The 21,779-nt window shown below is 43.5% G+C and overlaps 1 protein-coding gene across 1 annotated transcript in view; it reads right to left on the reverse strand.

Annotated features, from left to right (window-relative positions):
* The window catches only part of LOC146870655 (protein phosphatase 1 regulatory subunit 12B-like), a 206,524-nt gene extending 191,453 nt beyond the window's left edge, over positions 1-15,071 (reverse strand). The window contains exon 1 of the mRNA XM_085643364.1: positions 14,945-15,071. Coding sequence (XP_085499490.1) covers positions 14,945-15,051 — 107 coding nt within the window. The 5' untranslated portion in view covers positions 15,052-15,071. The remainder of the gene's footprint in view (positions 1-14,944) is intronic.
* Between the last annotated feature and the right edge of the window lie 6,708 nt (positions 15,072-21,779).

Consider the following 21,779-nt stretch of genomic DNA (forward strand, 5'->3'; position numbering starts at 1 on the left):
GCTTTTTACTTCTTCCCACTCTAATTATTTGAGGACTGCCCATTTCATAATCTCATTCATTGCTTACATGAAGATCCTGCACAACTGAGACTGCATTTTTACATCATGCTCCTATATTTGTCAACAGATCTTTATGCATCTAAACTTACTACATAAAAGCTGCAGTTATTGAATTCCTCCCTTCTTCAGATCAGATATGTGGGGAATTACATTATTTCTGTTTGAAGACTAAGAAGAGATCTGCATATTCTTTTAAAACAGTTTGTGAAATCTGTTCAACACAGTGGTTCTTAACTTATGGTTAGCAGACAACTTGGGATAATATTTTGATTTCTGTGAACCCTCACTGAATCCCTCTTTGAGGCACTTTGTGTAAGTGACCGCCACTCAGAGGTCTGCAGTGGTTTAGGAAATTATACATTAGCAGATTAAATAAAGTATACATGAATAAACAAAATGTAAAACTAAAAACTGTAAATCTTTCTGTAAATATGAAAGAATTTGAAACTGGAGGCTAAAAATAATGTTTGTATCTTTAGTTTGATTCATGGAAGCAGCGCAAGCACAGCAAATAGAGTTTACTATGGCCAATGAGTGGCGTTAATTGATGGTCTAACCAAAGAAAACATGCATTTGGAGCAAAAAACACAAAGTGGTCTGCGAGAGTCTGATATATTACTAAGTCTTTTAGAAATAAAAGATAGAAAAGCTCCAACCTTTCCATTGAAAGTTAGATTTTTCTATGCTTGTAAATAAAAAAGGATTTAATAATTTCTTTATTTCAAGTAAAGTAGAGTCTGTATATGTGTATTTTTTTATATTCAAATTGTAGATATTGCTTAGGCTGGGGTTTCTGGCTTCTAGTAATGATTCAGTGGGGCTTCCCAGATTCTAATAATAATTCAGTGGGGGTCCGGAGAAGTAAAATAAGTACAAATGTTAAGAAACGCTGCTCTACAAGTCAGTTTGGCTGGAGAGCTCATGACACTAAAAAGATTGCTTGCTTATACACGAGTGTTACAGCAAACAAATGATGGATGGAATGCTGACAATGCAAACATTCTCCCCCAGTCATAAGATCTGGGCTAAATCCATCGTTCTTTTGCCCACTACACCACCCCAGTTTGGACCCAGCCATATGCAAATCAGTCTTGACCCTGTGCCCCATGGGAACAGTCCAGACCGAACTGCCAGGCCAGGTCCTCCCTGGACCAAGCATCCTGGGACAGGTTTCAGGGTATGTCACCCTTCTTCAGCCAGGCTAGCTTGAATCCAGTGGCACAGTGAGCAAGGGACCACGTCTGGGCATACCCATCTCACTTAGGGCAAACAAATGATGGACGGAATGCTGACAATGCAAACATTCTCCCCAGTCAAAAGATCTGAGTTAAATCCATTGTTGTTTTGCCCAATACGCCACCCCAGTTTGGACCCAGCCATATGCAAATAGTCTTGACCCTGTGCCCCATGGGAACAGTCCAGACCGGACTGCCAGGCCAGGTCCTCCCTGGACCGGAAACAAGCATCCTGGGACCGGTTTCAGGGTATGTCACCCTTCTTCAGCCAGGCTAGCTTGAATCCAGTGGCACAGTGAGCAAGGGACCCACGTGCTTGCTGTAACACTGCTTATACATGAAGCAACAGAGATTGAATTAAAAGTAAAAGGGAGGCTTGATTATGAGCATTTTTTTTAAAAGAAGGTCTAAATGTATTTGTAAGAACTATAAAAGAATCTGGTCAGAGGCAAGAGATGGGCAAATTGTTAGTTCACATGAGCATTAGGAAAACTGCCTCTAGAAATAGTATCTCAATCAAGAACACTGTCTTTTTTTTATATGGAGATGGTAATCTGGCATCTGAAGTAGAGGTTACAACCCATTTAAAAAGTAGACAAGTTGTGTCATTGAGACCTAATATAAGGGATCTATTAACTTACTTAAACAAGAACTTACGAGATTTAGGCAGTAAGTGATTTGCTAGAAATTGTCAGGACACCTTGTACGTAAGGCCTTCCAATGGAGTTCTCTTCGACATTTTGTGTATTCTTAGCTCCACTTTCAACTACACAGCATAAGGTCAAACACAATTCAAAGAACATGGCTGTGAAAATGCAGAACCGAAAAGAAGGGCAAGATACCTTGAATTGCTTCAATTGTAAAGTAAGCTCTCCATTAAATATGGCTCTGAATGTATTAGCTAGAATATTCACAAAAGGAATAGAAAAACTAAATTCCCAATCTAATCCATCCTACACAAACAGAATTTATAAAGGGCAGGTTGGTTATTGGAAAAATCATAACTGTTTCATATTTTAAAGACTTTGAGGGATCATTTGAGATACAGCTGGCACTTGAAAGACTTGCCTTCACACTACCCTTCTTAAGATCCTTTACCCTATGGACCGATAAGACTTGCGAATATGTCTTAACCTATGAGCTACTACTGGACAAGTTCTTTCTAAAGAGGGTAACCCATCAGGATTGCCACTCTTGATTAAAATTGGAGCCATTGCAAAATAATGAAAACTAAGAGGTATTCATGAAGGATTTGAGGAGAGGACCCTATACAATGCTGACAATGGTTTGTATCTTATGTCCAAGCCAGTGATCTCTTTGGGTTTTACTTTGGATGTATTCTGACATTTGGACGTCTATCCATTTAGCAGCTAAATATGAAAAATACAAAAGTACTACTCTTGTTCAGGACTACGGGCACATTGTTCTGACCCTTTGGATATCTGTCTGAGTTTACCTCTGCATAACAATCTTCAGAAAATGATGCAAAGCAGTGCTTATGAAGACCTGGGACCTTAGGAAAGGGTTGTACCTAAAGTCTATAAATGTGTCTTGTAATTGGTCAGATGATGTAGGTTAGAGATAGAGTACCTGAATTCTGGTAAGAAGTCTTTTTTTCATCTCTTTATTTGGCTTTGCTTCACTGGGGATGATATTATCAACACAATTATCTGACATGCATTAGTCATTGCCAAAAAGGCATTAATGCAGCTTTACTGATCCACGAATAAGTGTCAAGTGGAAACTTGGCTGAATGACCCTACAAGATTAGCTAGTGTGGAAAAGGCTTTTTATCTAAATCAGTGTATAAAGAGTCTGCACAAATATGGTGCAATTCTGATTAACCTGATTTTTCTTATGACTAAGCATTGCTGTTATCCATAATGTTGTTTTGTACTCTTTCACCACTTTCATATTGCTAAAACATTAACCCCTTCTGTGCCCATGACGTGCTGGACTCGTCATGGAGCACAGTCGCACTGTGCCCATGACGAGTCCAGCACGTCATGAAGCATTCCCTGGGGAATCCCTCTGATGCGGGCACCAGAGGGATTCCCTTTAATTAAAAATAGCCTCAGGAGCTGGGGAAGAGCTTCCCCAGCTCCCGAGCCCCCCCCCCCTTTCAGTGTAATGACGATAGGCGCGCACGTCGTGCCGACGTCATTACGCTGAAAGTGAAACTGAAATGAGCCAAGAGGCTCATTTCAGTTTCACTTTCTACGTGCTCGCCCCCTGAGCACGTAGAAAGACGGGATAGGTATCGTTGGAAAGGGGAAAATCTCCCCTTTCCAATGGTACCCCTCCCCAGTGGATCCCTGCTTGGGGATCGCCACAGGAGGGCGATCCCCAAGCAGGGATCCACCCACTAGACACCAGGGAGGGGGGAGCGGCCCCTTGGGCAAGGGCCTTTGCTCCCCCCTGATTATTGTGGCACTATTGAGTCTTTTTGCCCCCCCTGGGGGGCAGATGGGGGCATTAGCCCCCAATCTGCCCCCCCCCGGGGGGCAAAAAGCCCACTAGACACCAGGGAATTTTTTTTAAAATAAAAATAGGGGTGGGGGCTGTCCAAAACGGGCAGGCCCATGCCCCCACCCCACCCCCCAATTACTACAGTCTTTCTGTCCCCCCGGGGGGCAGATGGGGAATTGGCCAGGGATCCACCCACTAGACACCAGGGAGGGGGGAGCGGCCCCTTGGGCAAGGGACTTTGCTCCCCCCTGATTATTGTGGCACTATTGAGTCTTTTTGCCCCCCCGGGGGGGGGCAAAAAGCCCACTAGACACCAGGGAGTTTTTAAAAAAAATAAAAATAGGGGTGGGGCTGTCCAAAACGGGCAGGCCCATGCCCCCACCCCACCCCCCAATTACTACAGTCTTTCTGCCCCCCCGGGGGGCAGATAGGGCATTGGCCCCCAATCTGCCCCTTCGGGGGGGCAGAAAGCCCACTAAATACCAGGGATTAGCCCAGGGATTAGCCCACGGAACCACGGAAAGCCCACTTGACGCCAGGGATTTTTTTCGCGCAATTTTCGTTAGGGGGATGAATTTTATTTAGGGTGGAGGCTGCCCGAAACGGGCACGCCAATGCCCCCACTCCCCCGCCACCATTACAGCCTTTCTGCCCCCCCCTGGGCGGCAGATGGCGCAGTAGCCCCCAATCTGCCCCCCCCAGAGGGGCAGAAAGCCCACTATCCACCAGGGTTTCATTTTTGCGCAATTGTTTTTAGGGTGTGGGCTGCCCGAAACGGGCACGCCAATGCCCTCACCCTCCCCCCCCCACAAAATTGACAGTCTTTCTGCCCCGCAGGAGGCAGATGGGAGCTGTAGCCCCCAATCTGGCCCACTAGAAACCATTGATTGTTTTGTTTTATTAGTGTAGGGGCTCCCCAAAATGGGAACAACAATACCCCCACCCCACCCCCAGAGAAACTCCAGTCTTTCGGCCCCCCCAGGAGGGTAGTTGGCGGCAGCGGCCCCTGATCTGCCCCCTGGGGGGGCAGAAAGCCCACTAGGCGCCAGCGAGTACGCAGGCTTTTTTTATGCGCGGGGGTGGGGGCTGCCCAAAATGGTCATACCAAAAAATAGCCACAGTCTTTCTGCCCCTTTAGGGGCATATCGGGATGAAACCCCCTTCCCCGATTCCCCCCCAGGGCGGCAGAAAGCCCACTGGGCTCTGGCTTTTTTTTAGCAATGTGCATACCTGTGGATTTTGGGCCCTAGCACAGTTGGCACGTAGGCAAACCTAGCAAACCTGTACATTTTTTAAAACTAGACACCGAGGGGAATCCAGGATGGGGTGACTTGACTGGCTCTCACCAGGTTCTCTTACCCAGAATCCATTGCAAACTTAAAAATGTGTCCAAAATAACAAATTTTCCTTATATTTCTGTGGTGAAAGTTCTGGAATCTGCGTGGGTCCACAAACTTCCACCCACCCCGCGTTCCCCTAAGTCTTCCGAGAAAAATTGTACCTCACTTGCGTGGGTAGGCCTAGTGCCCGCGTCAGGCAAGGGCCCAAAACCAATTGAGGAGACATCAAAATTACCTATCACAAAACAACCTGGTTTTGCAAAGGGGGTCCCTTGAGTTTTTGGCCCCGGGCTTGGCGGTTATCTAGGGAAACCTACCAAACCCACACATTTCTGAAAACTAGACACCCGGGGGATTCCAGGGAGGTATGGCTTGCGTGGATCCCCCAACGTTTCCTTACCCAGAATGCCCTGCAAACAAATTTAGCTGAAAAAAAAATCACCTTTTTCACACATTTTTGTGTGGGAAAGTTGTGGCATCACCGGGCTGACACAAATTTCCTACCACCCAGCGTTCCCCCAGGTCTCCTGATAAAAACGGTGCCTCACTTGTGTGGGAGGCTGTTACGATGTGTTTTCCTAGTCATGCCATGTTACTGACCAATATATGTGCCAATGGTATGTCCCTGAATCACCCCTACTGTAAATGGTTGGTTCCAAGTCCCTGAAGGGGACCTTAGAATGTTGGTGAGGCATATGCATGCTGGTGGAGAGAGGAGTCAGGAATAAAAGACTTTACTCTTACCTTCCTGGAGTCTTCATCTTCAATGTATCAGAGGCCTAAGGACCCGCCACGGGCAAGGGTCCAAAAGCGAGTGAGGCGCACTATGTTTAGGACCCTTGCCTGTTGAGGCGCACTATGTTTTGGACCCTTGCCTGTCGCGGGTACTTGGGCCTCCCACACGAGTGAGGCACCGTTTATATCGGGAGACCCGGGGGAACGCTGGGTGGTAGGAAATTTGTGTCAGCCTGGTGATGCCACAACTTTCCCACAAAACAATGTGTGAAAAAGGTGATTTTTTACAGCTAAATTTGAGGTTTGCAGGGCATTCTGAGTAAGGAAACGTTGGGGGATCCATGCAAGCCATACCTCCCTGGAATCCCCCAGGTGTCTAGTTTTCAGAAATGTGTGGGTTTGGTAGGTTTCCCTAGGTGGCCGCCGAGCACTGGGCCAAAAACCCAAGTGACCCCCCTTGCAAAACCAGGTCGTTTTGAGATGCCACAACTTTCCCACACAAAAATGTGTGAAAAAGGTGATTTTTTCAGCTAAAATTGAGGTTTGCAGAGCATTCTGGGTAAGGAAACGTTGGGGGATCCACGCAAGCTATACCTCCCTGGAATCCCCAGGGTGTCTAGTTTTCAAAAATGTATAGGTTTGCAAGGTTTCCCTAGGTGCCGGCAGAGCTACAGCTAGGCATTTTGCCAAAAAAGGGTCATTTTTCGCTGTGAAATTGAGGTGTGTCCACGTTACGTTTTGCGCCGTTTCCTTTCGCGGGCAATAGGCCGACCCACACAAGTGAGGTACCATTTTTCTCAGAAGACTTTGGGGAACACTGGGTGGGTGGAAATTTGTGGATCCACACAGATTCCAGAACTTTCCACCAGATAAATGTGGGGAAAAAGTGTTTTTTTGGCAATCTTTTAGGTTTGCAAGGGATTCTGGGTAACAGAACCTGGTGGGAGGCAGTCAAGTCACCCCATCCTGGATTCCCCTGGGTGTCTAGTTTTCAAAAATGTATAGGTTTGCTAGGTTTCCCTAGGTGCCGGCAGAGCTAGGGTTAAAAAAACTACAGCTAGGCACTTTGCTAAAAAAGGGTAATTTTGCATTGTGAAAATGTGGTGTGTTCACGTTGGGTTTTGAGCCATTTCCTGTCGTGGGCACTATGCCTACCCGTACAAGTGAGGTACCATTTTTATCGGGAGACTTAGGGTAATTCAGTTTTGTAAAGGAACTGTTATTACCTATTGACTTTCGATGCATTTCTGCCTTCCAAATGAAAGACATTGTGTAAAAAAGAAGTCATTCTAAAAAATGACTGATAATTCTCATGCTAGTATGAGTATTCCCAAATTCGGAAATGTGCAAATATCTACTGTTTCTAAACTCTATATTTTGTTCCCATTTCAGAAATACATAGGTGTCTTTCATACCGATTTTTCCATGTACACATTTTTACAGAATAATTACTATATACCCGGTACATAATAAAAAACCATTGCAAGTTGCTGCTCAGTTTTTGGCTCTGGGTTCATTGGGTTCTTGGTGAATCTATAAGTCCTATATATCCCCACAACCAGTAATGTCCAGCGGATGTAACGGTATATTGCCTTCAAAGAGCTGTCATAATTAGAAGAAGTTACAGGTGAAAACGTTGACACAAAAGGTGCTTTTTTTCAACAAATTTTCAATTTATCCTATATTTAACTGTTAGTTTCTATAAAGAAACCTTGATGGATCTACACAAATGACCCCTTGCTGAATTCAGAATTTTGTCTACTTCTATAAAATGTATAGCTTTCCAGGATCCATTATTGCTTTTGTACCCATTTCTACCATTAACTGGAAGGAGGTCGAAAGCACAAAAAATAGCAAAAATAGGCTATGTCCTAGAAAAATGCCCAAACTGTGTAAAAAATGTTGGGTTTCTGACAAAAGTCTGGTATCCCCTAAAAGCTGGGAAAATGGTGATTTCAGCCCCACAAACCCTTTTTTGATAACACTTGCAGGGAAAAACCCAGATGCTTTCATTTGTAGCCCGTTTTTCCCATTTTCCCCCCAAAAAACTAATATTTGCTGTATTTTGGCTCATTTCTGTGACCCCTCCAGAGGAATCCACAAACCCTGAGTACCTTCAGAATCCCCATGATGTTGGAAGAAAAGGACGCAAATTTGGCGTGGATACCTTATGTGGTCAAAAAGTTACAGGGGCCTCAGCGCGCACTACCCCAAATAGCCAAAAAAGGGCGTGGCACACGAGGGGGAAAAGGCCTGGCAGCGAAGGGGTTAAACACCATGTCTATTTATTTATACAACATACTGTGTGAAAATGTAATCGGATCACTTGGGTATAATATTACATCTATGCTATATTTTTTCATGTACACCTCTGTCCCTAAACTAACCTAAAAGAAGATCATTATGGGAGGCTACTGAGACAGAATTAATGTACTTTAAATGAAAAGAAAATCCTAGATAACTCTTTTCACCTACAAAAGGCATTTAAGTAAAAAAACTGCCTCACACAAAATTAATTTCGAGACTCTCCAACCTTTCCATTGAAATGAAAATTTAGATTTTACCATGTTTGTGTAATTTCTGTATTAGAAGTTTAGTTGCGTTTGATAGTTAATAGTGGTTTTGTTAGTGCTGTTAGGTCGATTGTTTGTAGATACTTGTAAAGTTCTTCAAATCAAATTGGTTATAAAATGTCTGTACCATGAACAATGCAGGGTAGCTGTGATGTAGATAGTAACCACGAAAAAGAATAAAAGTCTTACCGAGGAGTAATACATGAATCTAATGCTGTGCTTCAGTTAACTGGCTATACATGTGATTACTTGTGGATTACCAACCCTTTTAGCTGTTACTACTGGTAGCAAGATATTTGTTGTAAAGGAAGATACTGAGTCCATCTGTACATTTAGGTTACTTCTTTATTAGTAGCGTGGTTCCAGTGTAGATGGTCAGGATGGTAGAAGAAGATAGATGGTAGAAAGACAGCCCCAACAGGAGCAGGCTCCCAACAGCTTAGCCTGAGTTGATTAACTGACACTAACACAGAGAGGCACTCATGCATTCTATGATGTCATGGAACATTCTAGCAGAGCAGTAGAGTGGAGTGGAGAATAGTAGACAAGTAATTTACTACACATCCTCCTTCCTTAGGGAACAACAGCAGAAGTAAAGATAAACACAAGTAAGATACCTCAATATATCATTAGCAAGAAGATACAACAATGAGATGCACATATCCACAGGTGTATTGCATGAGGTATCAGAAATTCCACTGGCATGAACAGAAATGTGTTGAGATGCCATATAACATTACTACACGCCCCATCCCCCTCCGTTAGGGAAAACCAAAGCATGGCTTAGATGGAAAAAAAAAACAATGCAACAGAGAAGGGTGGTCACCCACACAACCTCCCCATAAGCGGGTACACCACAGGGTAGACACCCTGTTAAACAAAGGTGGGTGTAAACACAGACCCTTGGGAGAAAACAACATCCCCAATTAAAGGTACAACAGGGGTTAGATTCACTCTAGATAACCAGAAGAGTGCAACCTCAACAAGAAAGATACACCAGAGAGAAAACGCTCTGGAACGAAACAAAGGTTCCCCTGGTTAGGGTAGAAGGCATGCTGACACTTAAAATCCGTTAGGAGTAACGGAAGAGGTCTAAACCCTAGAAAAAAAACTTCACACTCAAAGTCCTACAAACGTGAAACGCTTGGCCACGAGTTCCATGCAGGTGGACTTCGACCGGAGCATAGTGTCAACATGAAAGGAAAACCCATGGTAACGTTAGGAATTAACCAAACAACCTCCACCAAAAACACAGGGTACTAACCCTTGAAAATAAGAAAACCTCCCCTAGACAGGGTACACCATAGAGTAGACATCCTGGAAAACAACATCACCTCCCCTAAATAGGGTACACCACAGAGTAATAACTCTGGAAAGTAACACAACCTCCCCTAAGTAGGGTACACCACAGGGTACTCACCCTGGAAAACAAAAACTACAACCTCCCCTAAATAGGGTACACCGCAGGGTACTCACCCTGGAAAACTGAAAACTAAATTAGAGGCATTGACTAACCCCACAACCTCCCCAAAGAGATGGGTACACTACAAGTTAATCACTTTAGAAAACAACACAACTTCCCCTAGGTAGGGTACACCACAGGGTAGGCACCCTGGGAACTGACATGAGGCATTGACTACCCACAAACACAACCTCCCCTAACTAGTTTAAACCTAGAAGGTCCCCTAAATAGGGTACACAGTAGATAAACAACAAAACTGGGGAACTAACTGTCCGCTCAAGACACTGTTATACACTGAGCACCCCTCACAAAATGAAAGTATAGAGCAATACAGGACATGCATAATGAGAACAGACGTTATAATCACACAGCACTTGTTAAGCACGGTGAGCGGTTTCTCACCCGAGATCCCTACACACAGACCATATACCAAACAGGACATGCATTATGTCAACTTGCTCCGTGTCCCGGTAGAAGAGCTGCGGGTCCATGTATTGTCCGTTCGGCTGTCCACATAGCCACCACAGCTACAAGAACATTGTTCTTACCCCTGCTCGGATAGGCATCTCCTCGCAGACTTTGACAGGAGCACACTGAACTGCAACAAGCACGTCCAGCCCAAACTCGTCAGGAACTTCAAAGCAGTCACCACAGGAATCGATCTCACCTTTATTCTCCTGGTGCTCGTCAAGCAATGCCCTTGCTCGTGCCACATCATTGGTCTGCTAAACAGCATTATTAAGTGCAGGCATCTGTCAGACTGCGAAGATGGAAATCTGCAAGGAAGTGTTGGAGCCCGTAGGAGTCGTTGAGAACTTCCAAAACAAACGTGGTTGGCAAAAGGTAGCGGGAACAGCATGCTGTGCCAATTCCAAGATGGCGGCACGCTGCATCACGCCGAGCGGCTCACGGTGCGCTGCTGCAGGCGGGCGTCACAAAGCAGCTTAGAGGCATGAAGGGAGAAGGACGTCACCATGAACGAGGATCCGGGCGACGCTGGAGAAACGGTGAGAAGCGCGAGCACGACTTTGAATTTAAACGATGCGCTGCCGTGAGGGTCCACTTTAAAAGATGAATCCTGGAAAATAAAGTGCACCATTTCACCCGAAGACACACGGTCTCACACAAGGTGCCGCTACTCGTACAGCGAGTCACTTGGCCAATTCCTCTCGGAAGGTTGCTGAAAACCGTTTGATGTAATCACTGTCCCCAATAAAGCACTGCCCCAAATTACACACACGAAGGGTGCTTGTTGTTGTTGTTCAGGCTCCACAATGTTCAAAATACCATTCTCGCTCAAGACATTGGGATACTCTCACTGTGAAGAGTGCAGACTTTGTATAGAAGCTGCTGTCGGACTCAGACTCCCCACACAGATTGGGCCCAAGTAAGACAAGCAAACACAACAAGAAGAGCAAACCTATTGAGGCACAGGGAGGCTTGTTGCTGGAGAGACTGTTAGGAAGTCTTCCAGGTGACAGCAGTGTTCTCAGTAATGCGAAGACAGACGCCCTGGCTGCAGGCTGTCCAGATGGTACAGGACACTGGTGGGGCTGACCAGGACATTACCTTTAAGTTTCAATTGACATTTTGAAAGTCCTTAATGTCCATGGATCTTTGTCTTTTGGTTCCTTAGTTGTCTTTACTCCGTAATGCATGCGTTAGTTCTTAAGATCGTCGCCAAAATTGTTGTAAAGGAAGATACAGAGTCCATCTGTACATGTAGGTTACTTCTTTATTAGTAGCTTGGTTCCAGTGTAGATGGTCAGGATGGTAGGAGAAGATAGATGGTAGAAAGACAGCCCCACCAGGAGCAGGCTCCCAACAGCTCAGCCTGAGTTGACTAACTGACACTCTAACAGTATGATGTCATGGAACATTCTAGCAGAGCAGTGGAGTGGAGAATAGTAGACAAGTTATTTACTACAATATTCCATGGTCAAATAACCCTCTAGATACTCTTGATGAATCTATATTATTACCCGAATCTGTATTAGAATCTGTACTGATTTACCTATTATGGATGTGCGACAACTGTACCACGTCTACCCTTGTAATAGTTGTCAGACAAAGATCAATGTTTGCAGCCACTTTTGTTACTGTACGATAATTAAAATCTATAATTAAACAGACATTTTGCCAATTAATGTTATTTTAGAACAGTCAAAAGGCTCCCTCACTCTTACTGTGACATATGGAAGTTAGCTGGAAAAGCTTTAATCTTACTGGTCACCTTGGAAGAAAGTGGCAGGCTCCACTCACTTATTACTTCACTTGTAGGATCTGAATTTCTTGATGTCTTCCACGAATTCACTGCTTTCCACAGTCTTTGAACTCACACGTTCTGCTCCTTCATTCCTCATTTGTTTTCTAGTTCCACTTAGAATTACATTTGCTTTCAAACCTCCAAAGTAACCTGCCGATTTACTACTTTTTAAATTTGTAAACATGCATTAGTTTGCTGATTTCACACAAAAAAAGTCGTACCTTTCCTTTGATTTCCATAATGCTTTTTGTGTAATATGGTTTTAGCTTGCTTTAAAAAAGTGTTATTCCTGGAAATCGTTTTTGGTTTACATTTAGCAGAAGTCGGTTGTGTGGTTGTTAAAAATTGTTTTTAGGAGGTAATGTTGACAAAATTATTGCTTAAAAATGGTTTTTGTTTAACATTTCCCTTACAAGTGCCATGTTTGAACGTACTTCTTAAAAGGTAGCAACTGTTAGCTAAATGTCTTTGGGAAAAAATATTTGTCTAAGTGCTGCATTTTCCTAAAATAGACATGTCTGAGTTGTGAGTGGCTCACCTGACCCACCTGAGGTACCTCGCATGAAAATGTAGCCTTCTTCACATTCCCCAAGACGTATTGCCCTGGTGTGCTGTGTCAAGATAATATGCACTTGAACCTATAATATCTTGGTGGCTTCTCTCTCAACAATCTGAGTAGTTGGAGTCTTATAATCTTGCTTATTAAGCAAATTTCGTTGTAGGACTCATCCTCCATTTCTTCTTCAAAATCTGGAACATATCTCACATTCAACTGAGTTGGGCTGTAAGCCGTCATGGAGGCATAATCACTAGCCTCCTCTTCGTGGTCGGATTAGATTATTTGAGCAGGAGGTAAACTTGACACCTTTGATGGTGAAAACCCCACTCCTCTAAAAGTAGTCGTCGCCGGGAACCCTGTAGATGGGGAAATCACCGTTGATGGAAGGATAGTCGTCGACGGAAGGTCATTAGAGGCAGTGTAAAAGTCTTCAGACAGTCTTGACGCCGACATTGCCTTTGAAGATGTCTTTTGAAGATTTCTTCTTCACCACTGGTTGATAGTCTCTATAGTGTCTAGAGGTGAGCTCATCCAGAAAATTACCAGAAGAGGGGGCTACAATAAATCATGCTCAGGAAATTTTATTAGTCTCCTCTTGTGGCCCTTTTGCATTGTATACTGTTAGTGGTATATTTTTACACCGTTTTCTGCTATATTAATATATGGGGATTCCCAATCTGATGACGTGGAATGATTCAAGCATGTGAATTTATAAAATATCCAGTGCTGGAAAAGCATACTTTCTGGGTAAACATATAGTGTTCTGTCAAAAAGGTGAAATTCCGTTCAGCAGTTTTCGCTGTTACACTTTTGAGTTTTGCTATGGAAGATTGCATGGGAAAAATGTGTCGTCCCCTTTGTGTGCCCACTCACGGCCCTCCCCCCACTTGACAAATCGCCACATACCTTTCCAAGAGCAGCTGAGATGGCTCAACGTTTTTGTGGAAAGTTTTCTGATGATTCGTCAAACAGTGCTAAAGTTATTAGAAAACTTAAAATCCATTCCAATGTTTTTTTGCTTGCATAGATGTGTACAAACAGCTATAGATTCACCAAGACGTACTAAGTTCCCCGTACCATCAAATTTCAATCAGTATTGATCTGTTTTTGCAAGTGCCAAAGGCAGTGGATGTAGAGAAACAGGCGTCCAAAACTGTACATTTCATCAAAGTGACTAAACATCTCATCCACATGTCTGCCTCGCAACGGCTTCACTTCAGGCAGTTACCTCCACCACTGATTTCTTTTAACCTTGGCTTGATGGTGGATAACATCCTGGCCCTAATATCACAGTTCAACTTAAAAGTAAAAGTTCTTCACACAGTCTATTCTTTTTTTAACTTGCAGCTCAAAAGTGAAAGTGGTCAACACAAGGTTTTCTCCGATACAGGATCAGATGAAACCTGGAAAGAGTTGGCACAAATGGTTAGACCTTTGTCTGGAGTATGAGGGAAGCTTCTACAATCAATCAAGGTCATTCCTGTTATTGAAGGCCATCAATGTTCCTAATCACATTCAGTCATTCACATTTGTTGCAGTAATTTCCTCACTTTCAAGAGGCTTTTCAGAAATTGTGTTGGTCTCGTCCCACTCGCTTCTCTTCTTCAAATGCAATTCAGGTCCATTCCCATTCAGGGCTTGATGTTTGCAAGATGTCACCAAGTGAAGTTTGCTTCAATATTATATGCCCAATTTCCTTAGCCAATTTACATTTTAGGAGTGACCTCATTTCCAAATTCATTAAATGTCCACTTGGCAATCAGTTTAACATTTTGGGTCATATGTCGAAATACATAAGGCAGTGAGAAGAACTGCCATCCCCAGTTGAGCTAATTTACATACACTGGGCCAATTTGCTGAATTTCCTTCCATTACCAAAAGGTTAAACTTAAAAGTTTTGCTTTAATCATTTTTTCTAACCTGTGGTCAAGTTAATTGTTGGTGTTTTTGCTGCCATTCCTGAGATCTATATTCCTACATATAACCCTAAAACTTACTAATGTGTTTTATAATGATGTACATATACCCATACCATAATAGTTGATGTTCTCTCTGTGCTACTTCATTGTACATTCCCCACCTTTTCCTCAATATTTTAATTGTTTTATAGACGAGCCATACCATGATCTGTGAAATGTAAGAAAACCAAATCACTTGAAAACCAGTGGCAGTTGTCTGACGGGGCCATCCTAAAAGTGATCTAAATGAAAAAATAGGTCTTGATGGCATGCATGTGTTTACTCACTCGGCTATGTTCAGATATCCACAGGAGGCCACAGCATGAAGGGGAGTCCAGCCCTCATTGTCCTGCTGATTCACATCAGCTCCATTCTCCACGAGAAACTTTACCATATCTAGGTTTTCATCAATGCAGGCCTAAAAGAGGGACAATAAACAATCTTCAGCACTTCTAGCACGTTGTGAATCTTGCAAAATGTCATTCTGCAGGCATTGAAGTACAACATTCAACAAATGTGCATCTATTACCACCTTAGATCCCACTGCAGGAGGGGTATACTAGCAAATAGAAACAGGTGCAACCAGGGCTGGACTGGAACCAAAAGCAGCCCTGGCACTTTTTTCGGTCCAGCCCCTGAGGAAGCACTGCATGGCCCTTTGAGGCTTGTTTGCTGCTTTTGTTACTGGGAGCCGAAATTGCAGCATCACTGCAAAACAGGCTCAGTCTTTCAGGGGTGGATCAAATACTGATGAATTTTGTTAACGGGGAGATCCTGCAAGGCCTTAATGGTCAACACCCACACATGGTCTAACTTTCTTTTTACGAACACAAACGTGGGGGGTTGGGGGAATCACATAAGCTTTGATTTTAAAAATGTATATAGCAGCACTTTGCTTAATCAAAGATAAAGCACAAGTACATGGTGGTAACTGGTATAGATTACAATCTAGTTTTAATGTAGTGCAACATGGTTTGATTGGTTTGCGCAAGAATTACAAGAAAGACACATTAGAGGAATAATGTGTGCTGTGACACTGCTAAACTGCACTAGTCCTCTATAATGGGAAATGCCAACCGTTAACAGTGATTTCCGTGAAGCATCTGAAAGTTTCTTTTGAGTGACATTTTATTCAACCCTTCAAACATAGTGTTCTACAAAATAGCAAGAGGGGCTTAAAGTACATAACAGCACGGTGCAAGACAACTAAAAACAAAATGTCGAAGAACAGTGTGACAACAAATTAGGAAATGGGTTTAGAAAAGTTTAAACCCATTTTTATTAAACATTACAGAATCCTTAAGGGCCAAATTAAGGAACAACTGGAAAAGTAAGATGGTAACAGACCTCGGAGCCAACAATCAGTAAGAGATGGATGCAGCGGAACTATACACAAGAAGAGAAATTAAATTTAGAAAGCTTGTAAATATTCATAGAGGTACCGTCGAGAGGTTATGTTCATTGGTGGCCTTCAGGGATTCCACTGCTTGCTTTTCAAGAACTTAAAAAAAAACACTTCTCTTTTTAGATACCTATCCAACCAGCTTGTATACTAAGTGCCCCAAAAAAATCAAAGGCTTTTGTAAAACTCTTAAGTCGTGCCTCAAGGTATCAGGGGTGTTGTACAGCATGGCTACAAGCAATTGGCAAAGCCAATAGGTCTCAAAGGCGAGACCTATTGGTTCTGCCAATGCTTGTTCATATAAGTGCACACTGTGCAAGAGCAAAATGAAATCACTCTCATGGAAGGCACCTAATGTGCTATGGTAGGCTGGCCCCATGCAGTAGTGGGTGGAAGAAAAATACCATTGACAATAGCCCAATGGCTATAGAGGGCTTGGTGAAAGCCAGGATAAAAAATATATAATCCATATTATTTTAATAAAAACAAAAGGGCTTGGCCGTTGCCAGAATTAATAAGCATTGGCAAAACCAACCGGTCTAGCCTTTTGGACCTACTGGCTTTGCCAATGCTATTTGCTTATGCTGTGCAGTATGATAATGATGCAAACTGTTTATCTATGGTGAAATAATGATACTCACAATGGTGGGAATTATTTGCAGCTTTGGGACACATCAATTCTTGGCAACTAGTCAGCATTCACAGGAGGATGCCCACTGCTGGCACCTGGTAAAATGCTAGTTCTCATGTACTAGTAGAAACTCTTGCCAACTAGGGCATCCATAATATGATGCCCATTGCCTAGCCTGGTAAAAGAAAACCACCACCCCCAATCTGACTCTGGTATGACCATGTGCGACTCAGAAAGCTTCTCCACCATGATGTCGAGATTCAGTGTGACATACATTTGCGGGCTCCCAATCCACTGTACCACAAACATGAGCAAATTAATATTGCAAGGGAAAGCAACACTTTGGCCTCTAAGCTTGTCAGTTGGCTCTTTATGACAGTCATGTATAACTGAGGAATAGGCTGGGTGCGGAAGGGTGGGTCTAGGCACTGCGATCAGTTCTCCACTGCAGATGGTCCCCTCCCGAGGACTGGCTTCAGAGTGATAGAAACCAACAGAGGGGTGCCAGGCGCTGTGGCCAATTCTCCACCTACCTGCAGAAGAGGGGTCGGGGGTGCAGGGCCTGGCTGGTTGTTTTGTGGAGTACAGTGGCTGGAAGCTGTAAAGGGATAGGTGCAGGGCAAGGTCGGATGTCAGACCCTGCTGCCAACCCTATGCTACAGCCATCGGAACATGGCGTGCTGTGACTAAGTTGGTTGCACACGATTAGGCATTTTCTCAACACAGAACAGGATCACAAAAACTACAGAAATTTACTGAAAAACAAAAGCTTAAAGTGACATAGTTGGGTGCTGAAATGAGATAAGAACTTAGATTTAAAAATAAAAACCTTGAAATTCGCCAATTTATGCTAGAGCCACTGTAATTATGTGATTCTATGACCGAGGTTTTTTCTGCATACTTGAGGATTGACCGTATTTGAGACACAATTCACCAACTGCTGCATGAATTTTAACAATCAAAATGTGTCTTCTTAAAAGAGTCAAAAGTTACTACCCGGGCGGTGGAAGGCCCTACGGAAAGGTTGACTGGTCGTCTCAATTCCTTATAACAGAATTTGGGTTTTACACTAGTATTATTAGGGTAAAACATTTGCCCAGACAGTTACCATCTGTATAAATGACAAAATAATGAAGTAATACTATCACAAAATGTGCAGCATTACGCTGTATAATTTGCCTTTTCTTCCCGCATAATTTTGTTAACCCTGCTACATGATTCCAGCAGCCCTGGTTATAGTTTAGTGAACCAACTATAACTTGTACCCGTCATCAATCATGTGATTTAACATGTCATGAGTAATGTAATATGCGATGTCTTGAGCAGTGTATGACTGGCACAAGCATTTTTCCTTACAAAACTACAATTGGCGAATTTCTGTTTCAAAACCTACGTTCCTATCTAATTTCAACATCCAACATTACTTTGGGGGATATCTATATCCATATACCTCATATATATGATACCTCACTTGTGTGGGTGTCCAATGCAGAATTGGCTAACACATTTTTTTTTTTAAATGTAGCGCTTAGACTTCGCTGTGTACCCTTAATCCCTATGGTTTTTGGCTCTTCTCAGTCACAGGCCCTTGTCCCACCCACACAAGTGAGGTATGATTTTACTCGGGAGACTGAGAGGAACGCTGTGTGGTAGGACATTTGTGCCGGCACGGTGATCCCACACAAAAATGTGGAAAATGTGTTTTTTTCAGCTAAATTTGAGGTTTGCAGGGGATTCTGGGTAGGAAAATGTTGGAGGATCCACGCAAGCCATACCACGTTGGACTCCCCCAGGTGTCTAGTTTTCAGAAATGGATGGGTTTGGTAGGTTTCCCTAGATGGCCGTCGGGGCCAAAAACTCAGGTGACTCCCCCCACCCCCCTTTCCAAAACCAGGTTGTTTTGTGATAGGTAATTTTGATGTGTCCTCAACACGTTTTGGGCCCTTGCCTGTCGCGGGTACTTGACCCACCCACACGAGTGAGGTACCATTTTTATGAGGAGACCTGGAGGAAGGCTAGGTGGAAGGAAATTTGTGTCAGCCCGGTTATCCTACAACTTTCCCACACAAAGATTTGAGAACAATTTAATTTTTTCCAGCAAAATTTGAGGTTTGCAGGGGATTCCGGGTAGGAAAACTTTGGGGGGTACACGCAAGTCACACCTCCCTGAACTCCCCCGGGTGTCTAGTTTTCAGAAATGTCTGGGTTTGGTAGGTTTCCCAGGATGGCAGCCGACCCGGGACCGAAAACGAAGAAAGGGGTCAGATAATAATTTGCCTTCTTTGGGGAGGGGGGGGCATTCTGGGCAGCCCCCACCCCTGGCGTCTAGGGTGCTTTCTGCCCCCGGGGGCATATTATGGGCAGAAAGACTGTCTGTGGCAAAATTTATGGGGGGAGCACTCCCTAGTGGCTAGTGGGTGGATCCCTGCTTGGGGATCGCCCTCCTGTGCCACTAGGGAAGGGTAACATTTGAAAGGGGAGATAAAAAAAAAATCCTCTTCTGTCTGCAGCAGAGGGATTTAGTGCTCCTGTACTCGTGACAGAATGGTTCGTCATGAGCACAGGAGCACGGGTGAACATGACGGAACCATTCCGTCACAAGCATCGAAAGGGTTCATAAACTGTTGATATATCATAGGCCAGGGTGTTAAAACGGTTATATAATTTTTAACAGCCCTATCGCACAAACCGTTAAGTTGTTCATTTCCTTTTTTTTAGTTATTGGCAGCACTACCAAGCACTGCTGGTAGGTGCATGTCCTATATCCTGTAATAATCTCAATGGTGTGACACTGTCCCTTTATTAATATAGGGAGACCATTTTGGATTCCCTTTTATGAATGCATTTTACTCTGCCTGAGTATCCTTTAGGCAAGAAATGGTGTCTACCATCTAAAAACAATTGTCAGTTAAATGGTATCAAAGTCATCCACAAATGTTATGCTCTCTGAGAATGTTGCCATTTCAGATCCCTAGGAAGACTTCATGGAAAATGTCAACAAGCATTTACAATGCAATGGTCTCGGCATTGTTAAAGTTAGAGCTATTGGCACTGCTCATTACATTATTTTTGTTTATGTTTTTACTTTTATAACATTTAAAGAAACGCCATTGTTATTTACAGTGTCAATAGCTTAATCTATCTCAAATGCGAGACCTATTGCATTTGCACCCACACACAGAGCCACCCACACAGAGCCACCTACACAGATCTATTCACATAGAGCCACCCACACACAGAAAGAGCCACCCACACACAGAAAGAGCCACCCACGCATAGAGCCACCTACAAAAAAAGCCACCCACACAGAGCAACACACACAGAGGCACACACATACACACACACAGAGCCTCCCACACACACACACAGAGCCACACATACATACACAGAGCCACATACACACAGCCACACACACATACAGAACCACACACACACATAGATCTAGACACATACACATTGATCTTGGGAGCCAAAGCAGAAGTGGCACCGTTGTTTCTAGATCTTTGCATTTATCACTAAAAATTAAGCATTTAAAAAATAAATGACTAATAAAAATTGACAGATTATCTGAAAGGTTTCTGAGGAGCCTTCTGGAAGCATGACAGCGTCAAATAGTTACATTTTGCCGAATATTGCACACGTTTACGTTAGAACCACTGTCAGTAATGAAAATGACTTTCCAGCTCACAGTATTTTACTATATCTAACTTGAAATCTCTACTCCACCTAACTTTAATGCACTTGACCCATTAACTTTTTACACAATTTTGTTTTAAACATAAGCACAATAAACTGTAGGTGACTATACTTTTGGCAAAAAGAGGTCAACTTGTCACTTAAGTACTTCCCTGAGAAATGACCCCTGTCTTTCAGAGGTGGTGGAGGGTTGCCAGGACACCAGCAAGGTAAATGCATCAATTAGAAAATCCTAAAGATTGGTAAACGATAAAACATCAACGTGCAATGCTTATAACAGGCCTTGGCTTGTCAGTCAAGATGTTAAGTACAAAGGTCATGCCTTTCCCACCTCGAGCAATTTGCTTAGTTGTCTCTTCCAGTACATACCCTGCAAACTTCAGGCAAAGTAAAGCTCAATTTACACACAGCTTGTTTTCTGCATAGCTCCTGACCAACCCTTGGATATGGCACACCTCACATCTGGAACAACTTATCTCCTCTATAGAACAGCCCATACCCTGTACACCTCATAGCTAATAATTCCCTCATGCACAATACCTCCTCTTGATTGAATGATGTCCAGCACTGCTCATGAAAGGTGTTCAGTCATATCCTTCATAGGTCATTGCAAAGATTCTGTAATGCATAGCCTTAGGCACCCTCTACCTATATTGTGTCGGGGACACCACACACCAGGCAATTGATACCCAGCATTACTCTTGCCTTGCATTTCATGCATACTGCACAACTCAAGCGTCAGCATAGCCCACACTTGCACAACTTATTCAGGTTGCACAACCAGCATCCTATCAGTGCCAAGTGATGCCAAGGTGGGGTTCTTATGAAAAGAGATCATGATGCTCTGTGATTTACAGCGGCACTCTGAGGCAAAGGAAAGGGGGAAGCCCTTTGAGGGTTTTACTGGTAGAGGCCCCTTCAAAGGTACAGTTAGCTTCAGAACTCCACAGGCTTTCAATCACTGAAAGTCTACTGAGTTTGTAATGCACTCTTAACCCCTTCGATGCTGCGCAGATTCCGCCGCTGTGCTGACGGAATCTTGCGCGGGTGTGGTCATGACGGAATGGTTCCGTCATGAGCACAGCTCAACCGTGGGTCATGACGGAACCATTCCGTCATGAGCACCGAAGGGGTTAATAATGCCCCACATGTTGGTATGAATGCACATAAATACAACAATGAAGCGTGTGGGGGCTGTGGTGACAGCACACGGACACCCTGACCCTGCAACTGGCACCGCAAGCTGTGTCTGGATGGATAAGACAACTCCTTTAAGTAGAAATGAGGAAAGCATGCGGAGAGATTTCATCTGATCATTAAAGACAAATTGCGTCTGGGATGATACAAAACATGCGACTGTACACATGGAATTCCAATTTAACTGAATAAAGTG

This window comes from Triturus cristatus, chromosome 1_1 (genome assembly GCF_964204655.1).
Source record: "Triturus cristatus chromosome 1_1, aTriCri1.1, whole genome shotgun sequence".
Lineage (NCBI taxonomy): Eukaryota > Metazoa > Chordata > Amphibia > Caudata > Salamandridae > Triturus > Triturus cristatus.